The sequence below is a fragment of the Alligator mississippiensis genome, chromosome 10, assembly GCF_030867095.1.
Source record: "Alligator mississippiensis isolate rAllMis1 chromosome 10, rAllMis1, whole genome shotgun sequence".
NCBI classification, from domain to species: Eukaryota; Metazoa; Chordata; order Crocodylia; family Alligatoridae; genus Alligator; species Alligator mississippiensis.
The window spans coordinates 68,001,110-68,018,692 of NC_081833.1; the positions used below are offsets into that span (position 1 = coordinate 68,001,110).

Here is a 17,583-nt window from a genome sequence, read left to right on the forward strand (position 1 = left end):
GGAGCAGTGCAGGGCAAGGTAGGCTCGAGGAGCCTTGCTGCGGTGGCTTAGTGTGTGTGTGTCCCCAGGGCTGTCTCCCCAGGCAGCGGAGAGGGCTGTCAATTAATGGGCTCCTCTAAGGGTGGAGGGATGGCTCAGGTAGCAGCCTTCCAGTGCCTCTTGGCTGGAGACCTTGCCTGTGAAGCTTTCCAGGAGAAATTTCTTCCAGTAGAAATGAAAGTCTGTATGCAGCCGTATCTGAACTGCAAGGAAGAGCTTTTTTTTTTTTTTTAATTGGTGAAGTACACCATACTCCATAAGGATGAGCCCTCATCCTGCATGCATATTGGAATTATTTGGCCAAGAAGGTGTTTTTCCTAACTTTCACGTGAAAGGCAATAAAATGTTAAGAGTTTGATGAAAATAGCCTTTTGATTTATAGCTGGAGTGCTTTAAAGGTCTATAGTGAATCCAGTGCACTTAAGCTAGCCATATAGCTTTTTTGTTTGGCTATTATCAGTCCTTTAGGTCAGCCTTTGACAAAGAGAACTGTGCTGTAATGTTTGTCTTCATGTATTTCTCACTTATTCTTAAACAGGATTGTCACTTGAGGGTCAGATTAGAGCTTATTCAACCACAGCAGTGGCAGCAATAGTAGCCAGCCTTAGGTCAGTCTTGCCTCTTGAGATTTTCAGGGTAGTCAGTTGGAATTTATTGTACAGTTTTACAAAACATTTATTGCCTCGGCATTGCACTACACAGAGAATTTAAATGTAGTCCAACTCCGTCTCCAAAGTGTGTTGTGTTTGAGCAGGCTGTTTTCCTTGTCATGGTCTGCAAAGTGGTCCCTCCCTCAACCTACCTACCTTTACCACCCCATTTGTGTGTCCTTTGTACCTGCCCTTATTGTCAAGTATGTTGAACTATACTGTAAATATTATTTTTGCATGTGGTTTATTCTGTTCTTTAAAAAAGCAAAATCTCTACTAGTAATAGGTTGTCATTCCCCCCCCAGCCCTTTTTTTTCCCCATAGGGGACTGCTGCTAGTTTTGCAGTATTTTTAAAGCGCCGAGTTGCTGAGTTTATGGGTAGTTGAAAGCGTACTAAAGATTGATATACCTCATGCTACCTAGCATGCTTCACCACCTCCTGCCATGTCCTTTTTAACCAACTATATCAATATTGGGGGAAAGTATATAGTGTAACAGCTGGGCCACCTGTGGTTTACCCTTTCACTTGGTATTTGTCCTGCATTTGTTAAACCGGTTTCAAAGCCATATTACCCTGGCAGTATAGCAGAAAGTGAACTTGCCACTCTAAAGACTTTAGCTCACTGTATTTATTGAAAAAAAATAATCTTTTAGGTTGTGTGCTCTCAGTCTGAATTTTCCTGGTTTATAATGCTTGATTTGGGGGTAACTTGCAATGGTTTTATGGGTTACAGTTAATTTACTGGTATACTTTTAGCTTCAGCATTGCATAAATGTATTTTTAAAATAGTGGGTTAGGTTTTTTTTGCAATGTGTTGTCAGTGCCGTCACTGATGACTGTTCAGTTTTTTAAAATGTATTTCCAATCCCTAGGAGTCTTAAGTCTTGTCAGCAAATTCCCCAGGTGCCTTGAGGGCTTAGTCTTGTTGGCAAGCACCTCACCATACATAAGCCAGGTCAGGATCTGAATACTAGGTGGTATTTGCCCTTCCTTGTCTCCGCATCTGGTCTGGCAACAGGAAGTGAAGGGGGTGGCCCTGCCTTTTCATCCAGTGTCCCTATGGGTGAGCACTCGCTCAGGATGTGGGAAACCTGAGTTAAATTCTGTCACTTGCTTGAACTCAGGTCATCACATCTTGGTTTAATTCTCTAATGGGCGAGCTGTTGGATAAAAGTCTGTATGAGCGGTCACCCCCACTTCCACCTTTGGTTGCATTTTGAAGAGAGAGAATGATAGTTGCTTTGATTTATAAAAGACATAGCTTAGGTGTGTAAATTCATGTACTTCAAGGTTATCATTTCCAAGAGGAGCTGGCATCTTTCTACAGGCTAATGTGCTCAAGTACCAGAGAATGGCATGGTCTAAGATGCACCCCTTCCCCCACCTTTTTTGTTTCCTATCAATTAGCTTAGGTGCTCAGTGCTTCGGCTCTTGCAGATCTCTTCCTTAGTGGCCTAACTCTTCCCATGTGTTATATAGGGATCCTTAGTGCCTAACTCAGGATCGTAACCCACAGTATGATGGTTATGATATACTTTTTGAGATGAAGTGTGCAGTCAGTAGTGCACATAGTATTCCTGTTGAAGCCAGATGATTAATCTGAGAATTTTATAAAGTGCTTTGATTTGGCCTCATCTGCTCATTGAGCTGTCTACAGTGATACATGGGTCTTTTTTTTGTTAACAAATTTGCTTTAGAACCCTGGAAGGTATACAAGTTTAAAAAAATATTCCTCCCTGTACATTGATTTGCACTTATTTTAATGCTGAATTCCATAAACCATCACGTTGGCTGGTTTATGCTGGTCTCTCTCAAGTTCTTGACTTCTCTTCTGTCTTCTACGTGTGATGGTATTGGACTTGAGAGTTTGCCCTGCCAGCTTTCTGAGAAAGCAGTGCTTTTTTGTAAGTCCTGAAATAATCATTGAATCATAGAATCTTAGGAAAGTAAGGTTGGACGGGACCTCAAGAGGTCATCTAGTCCAGTGGTTCTCCACCTTTTTTGGACCAGGGCCCATTTGTAAAAATCAATAGCCAGTCCTGACCCGCTGCCTTCTGACCCCAGTGTATGGGGCAGGGGGGTATGCCCAAGCAGCCCCTTCTAAGCTGGAACTCTGACATCTTGCAGGGGAAAAGCCACGGTTTCCTATGTTTTTCTCCTTTAAAGGAGAATCCATTTTTAAAGCCTGTTGATCCATTTTTAAAGTTTGTTCGCAACCCTTTCATATAGTTTTGCTACCCACTTTTGGGTTGCGACCCACAGGTTGAGAAACGCTGATCTAGTCCAACCCCCTACTTAAAGCAGGACCATCCCCAACTAGATCATCCCAGCACAAGGCTTTGCCTAGCTGGGTTTTAAAATCTTCCCATAATTTGTTATGTCCTTTTTTTACCAATGCCCCATAGTGGTGATTGTGATACCAAAGGTCTCTGTTTGGTCACCTTTTCCTTCCCCTCCTTCCTCCCTTGTCTATCTACTCCTCTTTCATGCTACTCTTGTAGTCTTGCAGTCACAATCTTTAATCAACTTCTCCCCATGGCACTGCTGTGAGGCATGAATGGGGAGCCCAAGTGGCTTCCCTCTATCATGCCGGAGTTCTCTGGGACGAGTAAGAAGTTAAATCCACTTGCAAATACCTGAGGTGGATTCCTTATACTTCCACTCTTCAGAAGTAGATTTTACGGCTGACTTACTGACTTATGGATGAATTGCGTATCTTCATCTTTTACTTTTTTTCCCCTATTCATCCTGGTTAAGAAGGTTTAGATTTAGTTGTCAGGTGTGTGTATATTATGGGTAAGCAGTGGTGTCAAATGAACTAAATTTGAGGCATGTAATTTAGAAGCTCAATTTTAAACTTTGTCAGAAAGTTTATATTTTTATAATAAGAATCAAGTTATTAACTCAGATTGAGAAAGGCATGGCATTTATTATTCTGCACAAAGTACAGCACAAGGTAGACATAGCTAAGCATTACTACATGTAGCTAATTAAGCTGGCCATCAGCTCCACACTGTTTGTATTACAATACAGAAGAGGGCTAATCTCAAGGGTCCTGACCAGTTTTTACCAATATATAGAGCTAGTAAAAATTAGCACTACTCTTGTAAATTAACAAACATATAGATAACAAAGTGTCACAGTGCAACATGTCCTCTATTGGTTACATTTAAAGATTTCTTTGCTAAGCATGCTCAAAATGGAATTAGGAACAGGGGAAATAACTTGTGCATGTGATGAAGCTGGATCCATATACGTGCAATGAATTACCCAAGCAATTAAAGTTGCCTGGTATAACGAATGGTTTTAAAAGAGATGCAAGAAAATTGTTCAGTCTTAAATACTGTATGTAATTGCAGAGAATTATATACATTTTTCTGATGTTGTTTCTATAATCTGTGTTGTACTCTGTTATAACCAAATTTATTTTGCCCCAAGGCATTTTTGCAAGTGAAAATGCCTATCTTAATAGGCTTTTCTTGGTAAACAGATTTTAAAAGGGAAGTGTGAACATTCTTTAAACAACATAAAGGTGGAACAAATACTGTCTTTTCTGTGACTATCTAATATGTACATACTTACTTAAATTTTTGAGCACTTCATATCCTTCATGTATTAGTTTAAGCTTTTTCTGATTAGAACTCATTAAGCCCTTTTATGGTGAGTTGCTCTTTCAGCTAGATGGAAATTTCTCTTTCATTGTGCTCCACAGAAGACAGCTCCCAATGACATTAGTGAATGAACTGAAAACACATACTAGCTTCCCTAGGTAGAAGCATTATCGTCTCAAGTCTTGCCATTTCAATAAGGTATTGTGCATGTATAGGAGCAGGTCTTAGGTAGTACAAAGCACCGTTAGCCCATTTCAATTAAATTAGGTCTGTCCAAGACCCAGTTATATATAACTGGGTCTTGGACATGGTCCCCGCACACCGCACCGGGTCCTGCCACCATGGTCCTGCACCTTCTGCAGCATCAGCGGGAGTGGCGGCGCTCTGAGCCTATTGCTCCCAGCTCTCGGGGACTGTGTGCCAAGCCCAGCTGGATCCTGCTGGCCCTGGGGCTGCTCTGCTGCCCAACTGGGCCAGTCCCATGGTGGCAGGACCCAGTGCGGTGTGCGGGGACCATGTGCCAAGCCCAGCCAGGTCCTGCTGGCTCTGGGGCTGTTTGGCCGCCCAGCCAGCCCGGTCCCATGGCAGCAGGACCCGGCTGGGCTCGGCGCACAGCACCGAATCCCACCTCTGCCTGTGGGGAGGTGGCGTGCGGCGGGACCTGGCCCAGCCCCATGCAGCTCGCTAGTCCGGCTTTGCACTGGAGTGGGTCACATGGCTCCGGGAAGCACAGCTCCTGTGCGCGTCTCCTGGAGCCGTGCGACCTGCTCTGGTGCAAAGCCAGATTAGTGAGCTGCACTGGTCTGGGCTGGGTCCCTCCATGTGCCACCAGCTTCACTACGGCTGCTCTGGCCATTCACTCCCCGCAGCCCCGGGGACATCCCTCCCACCACTCCCAACGTCCCCCTGCCACTCCTCACACACACTCACATCCACCCACACCCATAAATCCCACCCCTCCTTTCCCTATCTCACCTTGGACAGTGCTGGGGGCAGCAGGAGCACCAAAGAGACACTCTGACTGAAACCAGAGCATCTCTTCTGGAGGACTGACACCTGTGCAGGCTCCAGGACTGTGCCTTGCTCCACTTCTCCAGACCGTTTTTTTTTTTACCCCTATATCCAGGGGCCTAATTCTGCCCCCGTCCTGCAAACTTGCAGCGTGGGAACATTTTTTCATTCCCATACATGCCCCTTGACCCATCTCAAAGGGGTTTGAGATGTGTGTGCTCGTCTGGACACGCCCTTTAAGGGCAAAATTCTGGCCCCATTGCAGGCCAAGGGAAACTCTCATTTAAATCAATACAGACATGACTGTGCCTTAACTGCTATATCTTCAAAGCAGTGCTCTTGGGTAAGAAGCATTCTGAGCAGAATTATAGGTGAAGAAAATTAGTGAGGTTAAGGCCCACTTCTATAAAATCCCATGGACTTGCATGTCTAGCACAGAGGGGAACCATACTAAAGATAGGTTATGATTCAGAAGTTCTGGGCTCCCACATCTCAGATCCAAATGCGTTACTCTGGGGCATTGTTAAGATTCATCTCTCTGACTTTAAATGTATTTTATTTATCCAGGATTTGAAACTGCAAAGTCCTTTGCACTTCATGGGGCACATGTTATCCTTGCCTGCAGAAATATGTCAAGAGCCAGTGATGCTGTACAGCACATCCTAGCTGAATGGGTAAGAAAGCATGCATATTTTTCAATACTAAGTAATTTTTGTCTGAATTATGAAGTAATATGAAGTCTTGTGCAGTGATGACAGTTTTGATATTTATCTGAATCTAAGAAAACAGCCTTTTCTCCTTTAGTTTTCACTTTGACACTGGAACTTTGTTAATATGTACAGAATAATAGAGAGTTACTATTTTTCTAACCTGTGCAACCAAATCACAGGGACTGGCATGCTTACTTCTGAGGTATTTACATGGTAAAAAGTTAGTGAGAATCAATTAAGTCCAGTCTGTTGGTCACGTAAAAGAGAATTTCTTAACGACCTCAAATGCATATATAATTGCACCTGGACTTATATAGGTGGCTCCTGCTTGGAAAATTACAAGTTGTTCTGTGCTAAAAGGTAAGATCCTTTTAACAGAGTCATTCTTGTCTGGTTCTTCGATAAGCATTTGTGTTTGTATTTTTGGTCCATCTTTCCCAACTTGCCGCCTTTTCCTTTCATTCTTCTTTGTCCTCTCTCCCCCTTGTATCGTTCTGCACATACATTATTATCTGCTCCCTTCCCGCATTTCTCATCACCTTTTCCGTCAGCGATCCTTTTGCTGCAGTCCCAGCCCTCTGTTGCTGATCTCCCACAAGACCTTTGCTTTCCAGCATTCCTAACTCATTCTCCCTACAATCATTTGCTCTCCAGTAGGCCTTGTGGGTAACTTTTTGTCCCCATTTTGCCCATAACTGCTATAACTCTGGAGATTGTAGCTGGCAGCCTTCTGTCTGCGGACCTGATTGTTGCACCCTTTACACTAGTCTGAATGCACTTCAGGGAACATTTTGTTTGACTGAGTGACAGAACCCAGCCCTTGGTTTCTTGTCTCTGTTCTGCTAACGTTGCAGTGCTGAGGGCGGTATGATGTGTTTGCTCCCAGTGTTTGGGAGATAAAGCAGTTTAAGGTGCTCCCAGATGTTATGGGATAGCATTCAGCAGCATTTTATGATGGGGAGTACTATGTACAAATATCTGAAACTACTACTGGCGCTTGCTTTCTTGAAGAAGGTGTTTGGATTAATGCCTTCTTCCTCTTGGGCAGTTCAGTTTTAAAATACTTCTTTTGGATTTATTTTTTTCTTTTGTTTTCTTAATAGAAGCTCAAACTGTCTATTTTCTTTGGTTCGGTAACACCAGTGGACTATGTAAGGAGAGATTGTACTTGTGTTACTGTATTTGCTCATAAAATATTTTCCAACATAGCTAGGTTTTGGAGTATTTCCTCTTCTGAACTAATATATTTACTTATAGAAAGTTAGAAAAAATGAAAGTAAACTATAAGGGAGAAATATGGTAAATATGAAACTTTGCCCACTTATTTTTAAAAGGAATTTTCCAGAAGGGATCAAAGTCAGGAAAAGCAACAGTTGTATTTAGTTCTTTGCTCAGACAATGGGAGTACAAGAGTACTTGTGTTAGTACATATATTACCTCGCCAAAAGTTAATGAATTGGTAATTGAATGCAGATCACTGTCTTGATTCAAATTACTTAAAAAAACACTACCTTTATTTACTAACAGTTCTCAAATTCTAATTGTTCAAAATACAATCTCATCTGTAAGCTGGGTAGCTGGAGAACCTTCAATGCATCTTTGTAATGGCTTTGTTGTTGTTTATTGAGAGGGACTAATTAACTTTGATTATTGCACTAATATTATGGCACTTTGACAGTCCCTCAGATTTATGACTCTGGGAAAATAAACAAATGAAATGCAGGTGCTGGAGCAGAAAGAATAAGTTATTACTGAACTTTAATTACTTTGAGTGTGTAACCAGGAGAGAATTAGTTGATGAATTACAGGATGCTTAAAATTTACATCAAATTGTAAGCAATCTTGACGAAAAAACCCAGAGCTATTGCAAACAAAAAAAAAGAGGGAAGACAGTTTTACTTACGAAAGTATTACATTTGTAATTTAACGGACACAAATGTTACATGATTGATGTACCTTTTTTTTTTTTAATGAATGTATATGAATTATAGTGTATAAAATGTTGTTAATTTGAAAATTCACCTTTCCTACAGGGGGAGTGCATTTCAAAGGGAAAAAAATATTACTCAGTTGTATTGCCCCTGCAGGGAAATTAGTGTTGTTTCCTCCTGCATTGGAGAACTTTGGCTTATATGATCAAGGCCAAATGGTTCGCTTCAGTTTAACCTGTGAATTTAGGAATACCCCTCCTTGGGACAATCCTGCAAAACCTAGCACACAAGTAACATTGCTCATTTGAGGTTGCACCATCAAAATACAATTACAGCTCACAGGACTGTGTTGACTCATGCTTTGTAAGACCGAGCTGTGTTCCTTTGCTCTGTGTAAGTACATTCTGCATCTGGTAAATTCTCCCATGAAGTGGATGAAACTGCGTCTTAATCCACAGTTAATGGAAATCTAATGCTGTTTCTCTAAAAAACTGTTTATAAACTTTTTTGGTTATATTTTCCATGGACATAGAGCATGCTATTTTTAGATGTTTGATAATTCTTTAAAAATGAAGAAATAAGTAACAAAAGCCTGCCACTGCAATAATGAACTTTAGGTGTCACCTATCCTTGGTTATGATGATAAACCTGGTGTATTTACAAGAGTAACACAAATATATTTCAAAGGGCTGTGTGTATCTTAAGACTTGATAAATGTTTTGAGAAATAATAGGACTGCGTTATTAAAGATAATAGTTCATTTAGTTCATAATGCATGTTAACGAGTGGGCAGAGTTAAGGTTGCATATTAGAATTAAGGCGTACGTATCTGAAACTTTGTTTCACGTTCTCTTAACGTAGGACCAAATACAGAGAAATGGAGGCCAGTTACAGAAGTTGCATTTATTGCACGGTAGGCTTTACAGTCATAACAGAATAGATGGTCAGTGTGCATAGAGCGTGGTAAACATGGCAGATTCTGCTCTAAGATAACCCTGGATGGATGTGGTATCAGAGTTCAGTGCTGAAGGTCATAGCGCTGTACTGAACATCTGTATCACATCCCATTGTGACTCACAGTAGGTCACAATGTAGGACTCTATGTGGGGCGGCAGTCTAGCCTAAGTCAGAGCTTGTCTCCTCTGCCTAAGCGTCAGGCTGGCCCTGCCACTGGGCTCTTGCTGACAAGAGTCAATGAAGAGTCTGTCCCCAGGCCTGCCCTCATCCTTCTGCCAGGTAACATAGTTCCATCCATACACATAAAACTGCTTCTTGCTGAATTTCTCTTATTGCATGTTGTCATGGGTGCAGATGAGCAAGTGCTGAATGTGGGTGTACTGCTATTTTTCACACAGTTAATCTGTTTTAATAACTGATTCATCTGCACTGATTTCTGGCAATAGGCAAGTTCCCTAATGAAAGTAAAAAGTATATTTGAACATGGCCAAAGTCTGCATCAGCTCACCTGTGCATACTAATATGTAGCATCATTGCTTTCCGACTTGTCTGGGGAAACCGAATGCAAGTGTAAAATGTAGATTGTGAGAAGCATTTATACTGCCTATGCTCATTACAGGTTAGAGGACCAGAAACCCATGGATCCAGCTCATAGACACAAAGTTCTAGAAACCTTGGATGCATTCAGTGGTCTATAGTCAGCCAGTGTGTGCATAATGACCGCCACGTGATAGTGTCCTCAGTGGCCATGTGCAGTTCCTGTGTCCACCATTGAACTTAGTCAGTGGGTAATCATTGACAATATGCGACATGGTGTGTGTTTTGCCACAGCTATGGTCTGGGTTGTCTTGAAGACCCCAATGGTGGTGGTTGGCCATGCACAGATCTTGCCCTGTCTGGAACCTATTCAGCAAGGCCCACTAATGGCATGGCAGCTTTGCTTGGCAGCCACAGATTCTCATTAAGTTGTAAGAGTCTGAGTGCAGGCCCAATGGCATGAAAGCTGATGGACTGCACGATGTCTGGGTAGTTGGTGTCAGTGACGCTGGGATTCCTCAAAAAGTTTGCACAATTCATTTTGCTAGAAGGAACATTAATTTCCCTGGTGTGGACCAGGTACAGACAGTTGGCATGATGTGAACGCTGATCCATTGCCAGCAGTGGCCCGTAAAGGATCAGAGAGTTTTTCTCTGGTCTCATGTCTTAAAGCCAATTTCTAGTAATCGTGGTCACTCAAATAATTGTTTAGAACCACATGCACTTCTATGCACTTCATAGAAAGCTGGTTCACACAGTCTATTACAGAGTTTGAGGTATGCTGCTGGGAGTCCCATAGATACGCATGTAGGGCACCTAGCATTCTTGGTCAAGCTTCCACATTGTTTGTTTTATTAGTTACTGTTGTTCAGTTGTCGCTTTTCCTGGCTATATGAATAATAATATTCATAGATTGGAAATGAATAGTATATTGGATATGAATAGCAATATTCATATGTTGGGTATTGGGAAAAAATTTCTCATTAAGAGGGCAGTAAAGCACTGGAACAGGTTACCCTGAGAGGTGGTGGGATCTCCATCCTTGGAGCTTTTTAAGGCCCAGCTCAACAAAGCCTTGGCTGGAAAGATCTAGTCGGGGATGGTCCTGTTTTGAGCAGGGTGTTGGACTAGATGACTTCCTGAGGTCTCTTTCAACCCTAACTTTCTATGATTCTATAATATTTAATGGTCTTGCCAGTTTTAATGTAGTGTTCCCTTCCTAGAGCAACCCCCCCATCCCCTCCCCCAAACAAACAAACCACGCCCTCTGGGACACAGCTTCTCTGGTGGTTCCTTTAGGAAAAATGACACATTCTTCAATGAACCCAGTAGATTTCTTGAAATCTAGATAGAATTTTGCAAGCCACCAGATAAACAGGGTCACTCTCCTGAAGCCCTACTGAGTGGAGGCAGTCAGGTTGTCCCAACTTCTGTCTCATGCCCCAGAAGGGATGACTTAGGATCACCAAGTACTTAGTACTGTGTCACTATTCCTTCAGTTCTTTTAAATTACCTAATTAGCTGGAGCCCTAACATTACCAGCCAATCGGAGGCATTGTACATTGGTAGGACAGGCAGTGGAGCCACGATCCCATGGCTCAGGACAGTACACTGTTTACTAAGAAATTGTTCCAAGGTTTTAAAAAGTATTGAATGTTTGCACTCAGGGCAATTACGCTTCCAAGTGTGTGTTTTCTGAAGTGGTTTAATGGATAGTGCAGTGAACTTTAGGTGGTGGTGGCAGGGACGGAGGATGTTTATCGCACAGTCCTTTAGTTGCATGCAAGTTTTTGAAATGTAGTAATAGTTAAATCTGAAATTGGGGTAATTTTCCCTTGATTTCAAGAGGAGCAGGATTGGGTTTTTGTACAGTACTGTTTACTCTATAAGGTACATCTCTGGCCTGCTCTTGATGAGCAGTCTTCTTTTGCAGACTAAATAAACCCAGTTCCCTTAGCCTCTCAGAAGTCATGTGCCCCAGCCCCTGAACACTTTTTGTTGCCCTTTGCTGGACTTTCTCCAACTTGTCCACATCCTTTCTGTAGTGGGGGGCCCAGAACTGGACGCCGTACTCCAGATGTGGCCTCACCAGTGCAGAATAGAGCAGAAGAATTACTTCTTTTTCTCTGCTGGCGGTACTCCTACTAATACAGCCCAGTTAGCTGTTGGCCTTCTTGACAACAAGGGCACTGTGTTGTTTTGTATCTGATTTATTGTCCACTGTTACCCCCAGGTCCTTTTCTGAAGAGCTGCTGCTTAGCCAGTCAACCCCCAGCCTGTACTGGTGCATGAGATTCTTCCATCCTGAGTGCAGGACTTTGCACTTGTCCTTGTTGAATCTCATGAGATTTCTTTTGGCCCCATCCTCCAATTTGTCTAGGTCACTCTGAATCCTAGCCCTACCTTCCAGTGTAACTACTGCACCCTCCAGCTTGTCATCCGCGAACTTGCTGAGGGTGCAAGCCGTTCTATCTTCCACATTGTTAATGAAGATATTGAACAAAACCAGCCCCAGGATTGACCCCTGGGGCACTCCACTTGATGCTGGCTGCCTCTTAGACATTAAACCATTGGTTAACTGTTGAGCCCAACAGTCCAGCCAGCTTTCCGTATCAAAGGCCTTCCTAAAGTCAAGGTATACTATGTCCACTGCTTTCCAATTGTGACATCTATATTTATATTGACATTTCCTCAAAACAGGGACTTTATACTTATAGTTATGAGATGGGGAAAGAAAAGGTGAAAGTGAAAAAATGAAATCAAATAACATTTGGCAAGTACTGGTTGGTGTTGAAATTCATAACATGCCACTAATAGAATCCGCTAGACTTAAGTCCTCTATGTTATAAGGGTGTAAAGTCACTGTGTTGGGCCCTAAATATTTGGCACTTCCTCCCCGCCATTTTTTTCTCTTTCGGTGGGAAGGCTCCTGCCATAGCCTTCATTCATATTCAGGGCAGTTTGACTCCCCTTCTTCTTGATCACTGATCAGATCTAGTAGGTGATGAACTAGGCAGTTTGGTGTGTGGGGGAATGTAGTTGGGGGTGGGGGAGCACTGAACCTCCAAGCTGGGGTAAGTTGTGAGGCCCCTGTGATCCTCAGGCACCACATGGGCCATAGACCCTTGAATTTTACAGCTTGGGTGGTGTGTATGATATTCCCAGAATCATATAGCGTTAGCTGAAAACCTCTGGACATTTTGAGATTCTGGAGGTGACCTGAGCTGCTGAGCCCAGGTGATACAGGAGCAGGGGCCTCAAGTCTCCGAAGTGGGAACCACTCATCAGAAACTGCACCCTTGTGCTTCTACCACTGCTTCCATCCATCCACCCAGCCTTCCACCCACCCCCTTGCAGCCAGACCATCACCCACCCATGGACACTGAGACCCCAACGGGCACTGTTGCAGACCGTGGAGAAACCTGGCCCATCCACCCCCACAGCAAAACATGGGGACACAGGTGACGTTTGGGGGAAATAAAGGATCTCATTGCCATCTGGGCTGAGAGAGACATTCAGCACCAGCTCTAGATAGGTGTCAAGTCAGTGATGTCTTCCAGTACATTGCTCAGCAGATGCAGGTGAGATGTCACAACAGAAACTGGAAGCAGTGCCTTGCTAAAACCACATTGAAGAGGAGGCATTATTACTGCGTACTTGATGCTAGAAAGTGGTCTGTGGGCCAGGGGCAGACCATGGCATTCTATGAGCACCTTTCCCATATCCTTGCCAATAATAGGGCAGATGCCACCCCCTCCATGCCCACAAGACCAGGGGTGTCACTCACAGGGACCCTCCTGGAGGAGGAGGCAGATGGAGGCACCGTGACACTGTTCCCCATACAGGGGCTGCAGCTGTTCCAGACCAAGTCCTCTCATGTTTCTGCGCTCTTCCCAGAGGCACAGACCATGTACCAGATCTCCCAATACCACTGCTGCATCAGGTCCAGGTGGGTGGCTGCGATGTCCCTGCCAGCCAATCGGGAGACTTGGCTTTTTGGAGTCCTTGGCAGCCTGGGAAGCCCACGGCACACTTTGAAAGGTTGCAAAAGCGCCCCCTGCTGTGCTTGGGCCATGCAGGCAAGCTCCTCTTCCCGCTCCTTCTCCCCACCCTTCCTCCCAAGGGCTAATATGTGTTCTGCTTCTGCCCACCTAAACAGGGGCACTTAGAGTAAAACATGAAAGTTAGAGTGCTTCCACTGTCCGGCGCTTCTTGAACACCTGTACTTAGCCATAGAACACAAATGAAGCATAGTAGAAGTATTTTACCTAGGTAAAGAAAGTGAGCACTCAAACTCACCAGATCATGTTTAAAGAAGCAACCATTTTTATTCCAAGTTTGACTATTTTGTATTGATTCACTGTGTTGCTGTCTTGTTGCTGAATGTTACAATAAAAACAAACACACGCTTCGAAAAATGGCCTGAAATTTGACTTGGAAGGCTTGGGGCTAATATGTAGGAGAACCCAAGTTTATCTCATTGGCTACAGCACAATAAATTAAGAAGTCATTGGAGATGGCTTGGTTTGTTATTGGAGCCAGATCTTAGAAATTATGATTTTTTTTCATATTCTGCATAGCTGTCTTGTGTAGAGTTGTCAACTCTGTTGTGTTCACACTTAAAAGAATAAAAAGCCAGTTATATTAGATAGCCATATCACTTATACGTTCATATGTTTAGTATTCTAGTTATTTCCTAAAGTACGGCAAAGTTCATTTAATACTGCACAGATGGAGGTAATTGCCTTATCTATGTATCTAAAGCAAAAGTGACAAGTTTTTAAGTGTGGCCACTGTAGCTTGTCCGTCTTGAGTAACATTTAAATAGAGAGAAGTAGTGGAGTACATTGGTACGGTCTGAGAGATATATTGTAAAGGAAACAAACACAAAGAAGAAAGATCTGTATTGCTTTGCTGTAGATGTCTAGAAAACGAAGGTTGTCCATGCATGATGAAGCTCACTATTGGTTTAAAACTGTGTTTGATAATTTCTTGCTCAGAAAAGAGGAAATTAGAATCCTAGAGCTATGATTCATTTTAATCAGAAAAAAATTGTCAAACATAAATCTCTCCTTGAGTAGTGGAAAGGCCTGAAAGCAGCCAAGAAAAAATATCAATACTTTGCAAAGGAGGAATGATTGTTCCAATTCGCAGCTTAATTGACTTTAAGGCTTAATGAAAAACATTACAGCGCTGTTTGTACACCCAGTTGCTCTGATGAACATTGAAATCTATTCACTAGGAAGAGAAGTTAGGGAGTTTGTTTTATATTATTGATAGAGTTTTTTTAATTGAATATAAGCATAATGCTTGGATAGGGCTACATAGCACCAGATGTTAGAGCTATTCCCAGGAAAGTTCTCCAAAATATGGATGAATATAATGTCCCATAAATCATAGTTTTTTTTACCAAGAAACTTGCATTATTTATCCCTGTCATATTTCAATCTTTGAAGTAGATATTAAAAGTTAAATTACAAGTTTAATAATCTTTAACAAAGTCTAATGCTTCTTTCATAGCTATTTCTCCATATGAAGTATACAGTTTCTTCAAATAAAGATAGATCTAACTGTAACCAAACCTCAAATTTCTCTTGTACGGAAAAATTTTACAAAGGAGAGATGTGATAAGACTACAGAAAACAGCTGTAACTCAGAACCACAAAATAAATCTTAGCTTTGCCTCATTCTTGCGCCCAGTATTCTTCTCTTAAAGAGTGATTTATAGACACTTGATGATTAGAATTATTATGATTGAAATCAAAACCTGATCTCTGAGGCTTGGAAAACAAACTACTCTTTAAAAGAAATATAGAATGCCGGGAAGCAACAGATATGTCTCTAGGCATTGTGTATGTATGCCCTGTTTGGAAAAAATGCCTGCAGTGTTCTTCATGAGTTCCTAATTTTGCAGGGACTGATCTGCCACAGTTTAGCTTCAGATGTTGATTTTGCTTTTGGTGGGCTTAGCACGTGCATTTAGAATAAAAGTTAACTTATTCAAACACTGCTTTTTCAGGAGACAAGCGTAAGGACCTTGTGAAGTCTTCAGCAGCTTGCCATCTGTAAACATTCATTTTGATTAAAAGATAAAGGTTTCTTTGACTTAATGGATGTTGAGTCTTTAAGCTTCTCTTCTACCCCCCCCAAAAAGCCATGTAGAGTTTGTGTTAGTCATCTTTACTGTAGTCATATGTATAAGACAGAGGAGGAGATCACTCCATGGCTGATGGTAAAAATGACCCTTGATGGTTGATTAATAGCAGTCCATAGATTGTTGCTCATGGAAAGTCCTACAGGTTATGGAAGCAGCCACTTAGGAAGAACAGGAATATGGGGGGGGGGAAACTTTTGGACCCAGACACCGACAGCGCTGATCATGGGTGTTGAAGGGGGCAGTTTGAATAATGAGAATCAATAACTGTTAGTTCCAAAAAAATAGTTACACAAAATGGCATTAAGTAGGGCTCTGTGTACAGCCACACATTTTTAAAAAATTAATAAATACTTTTAAAGGTCCAGTCTTCACACAGTAAATCTGCAGTTGACAGAATATTATACAGCAGAACAAACACCCTTTGCTATGAACGTATTAGTCCCAAGGATTGTTTAATTAGTTGTAATCATGTATTGTTTCTGAATATGTCATTTTCTAAAGCTGCATTTTATCAATGTATTACCCACTGTCTTCTAAAAGGCCTGCAGAATATAAGCGTGCATTTCTCCAGAGCTCTCAAGATGGTAAACAAGCCTAAGACTCCAGGTAATGATAGAAAAAAGACTGAATAATTAATGTTGATTTGCTTTGTAAGGGCCTGATGCATCTGCCTTTAAAGCTAGAGAATCTTTTGATTGACTGAAATATGATTTGGATTCGATTTGAGATTGCTAGCAGAGGCCTGGCTGTGGTTAGTATTAATCAGTCGTCATTACCATCTGATAGCAGTTTGTGAAGTGTGTGAAATACGCTGACTGCCTCGGTCCAGTCCAGATCCCCGAGTTGGTGTTGATGTCTTTGTTTCTTATCAGTGTTGGGGAGCACTGAGGAGCTGGCTTGGGGAATGTTAGTTAAGCTCTTCTCTGGGTGCAGTCAGTGAGACAAAAAGTATGCTGTCGCAACCAGAGAAGGATGACGTTCAGAAGCTGTGAAGTTGATTTTTATTTTTTTTTAAAGTTTTCTGGCATGTTTTAGGATTCTAATTTTGTGTAAGTTTTCTATGTTGGGTCTTGGAATTGCAGCAATCCCTAATAGTGCTTCCAATCTCTTGCAAGAGTTGCTCTGAATATTGCTGTGAAATGCATCTCCCAGCATTATTTTTACCAGGTGCATCTTCCTCAAAAAAAAAAAAAAAAAAAAAGAGTAACCATGAACAAAATAACTGACAAGAGAGAAAATGGGCTTTTTAACGATTTGCAAGGAAATTTATGTGTAAAAGCAAATGGGTGAATTAAAAACATTAAACGGCTTCTCCATATCCACATGGATGAATTGTTGAGATCTATTTTTTCTTGCATTATAAACATATGGCATGAATTTGCTGCTCTCATTACAGATGCCGAGAGAAGGGAAAGACAAATATTTATATTACATTCATGTTTTACAGTAAAAACACTGTTCAGTTTGTTTATATAGTTCCACTGTTACAGTTTTTATGGTTGGTAATGAAACCACTGTAAAACAGAGTCTGAATTATATAGCAGATGTGTTAAGCCTCTAACATTTCAGAAAGATACCCAACACTGAGAAGTGGATATCATTTATACACAGAATCGATGTACAGATTACAGCTGAACTATTTCAGACTTGTGTCCATAAGTACAGTTAGCCTTCTACTATTGCTGCAGTAAAGATGTAGTTTTATTATCCAAATAAATACATTAATATTTTAAAGTAATTACATTTATGAAATATAAAGCGGACTTGTAGTCAATGTGGGTGAGTGCAGACAGCTTTAAAGGGTTTGGTAGGCATTTTTCAGGCATTTAAGACCTCATATGGCTTCCATTTCCATTAAGCATTATGGATGCATTCCAAATGTTTAATTAATATAGCATCACTTTACTCATTTTAATTTCTCACCAGGGTTATGAGAACTTGGAAGTGTTTTGATTTTTGTACAGTTGATAAAGAGCTG

General features: G+C 41.7%; 1 protein-coding gene across 13 annotated transcripts in view; it reads left to right on the forward strand.

Moving 5' to 3' along the window:
* Positions 1–17,583, forward strand: part of WWOX (WW domain containing oxidoreductase) — a 686,397-nt gene that overhangs the window by 26,997 nt on the left and 641,817 nt on the right. For all 13 annotated transcript variants that reach the window (XM_019488204.2, XM_019488201.2, XM_019488203.2 and 10 more), the window contains one exon: positions 5,881–5,987. In XM_019488204.2, coding sequence (XP_019343749.1) covers positions 5,881–5,987 — 107 coding nt within the window. The remainder of the gene's footprint in view (positions 1–5,880; positions 5,988–17,583) is intronic.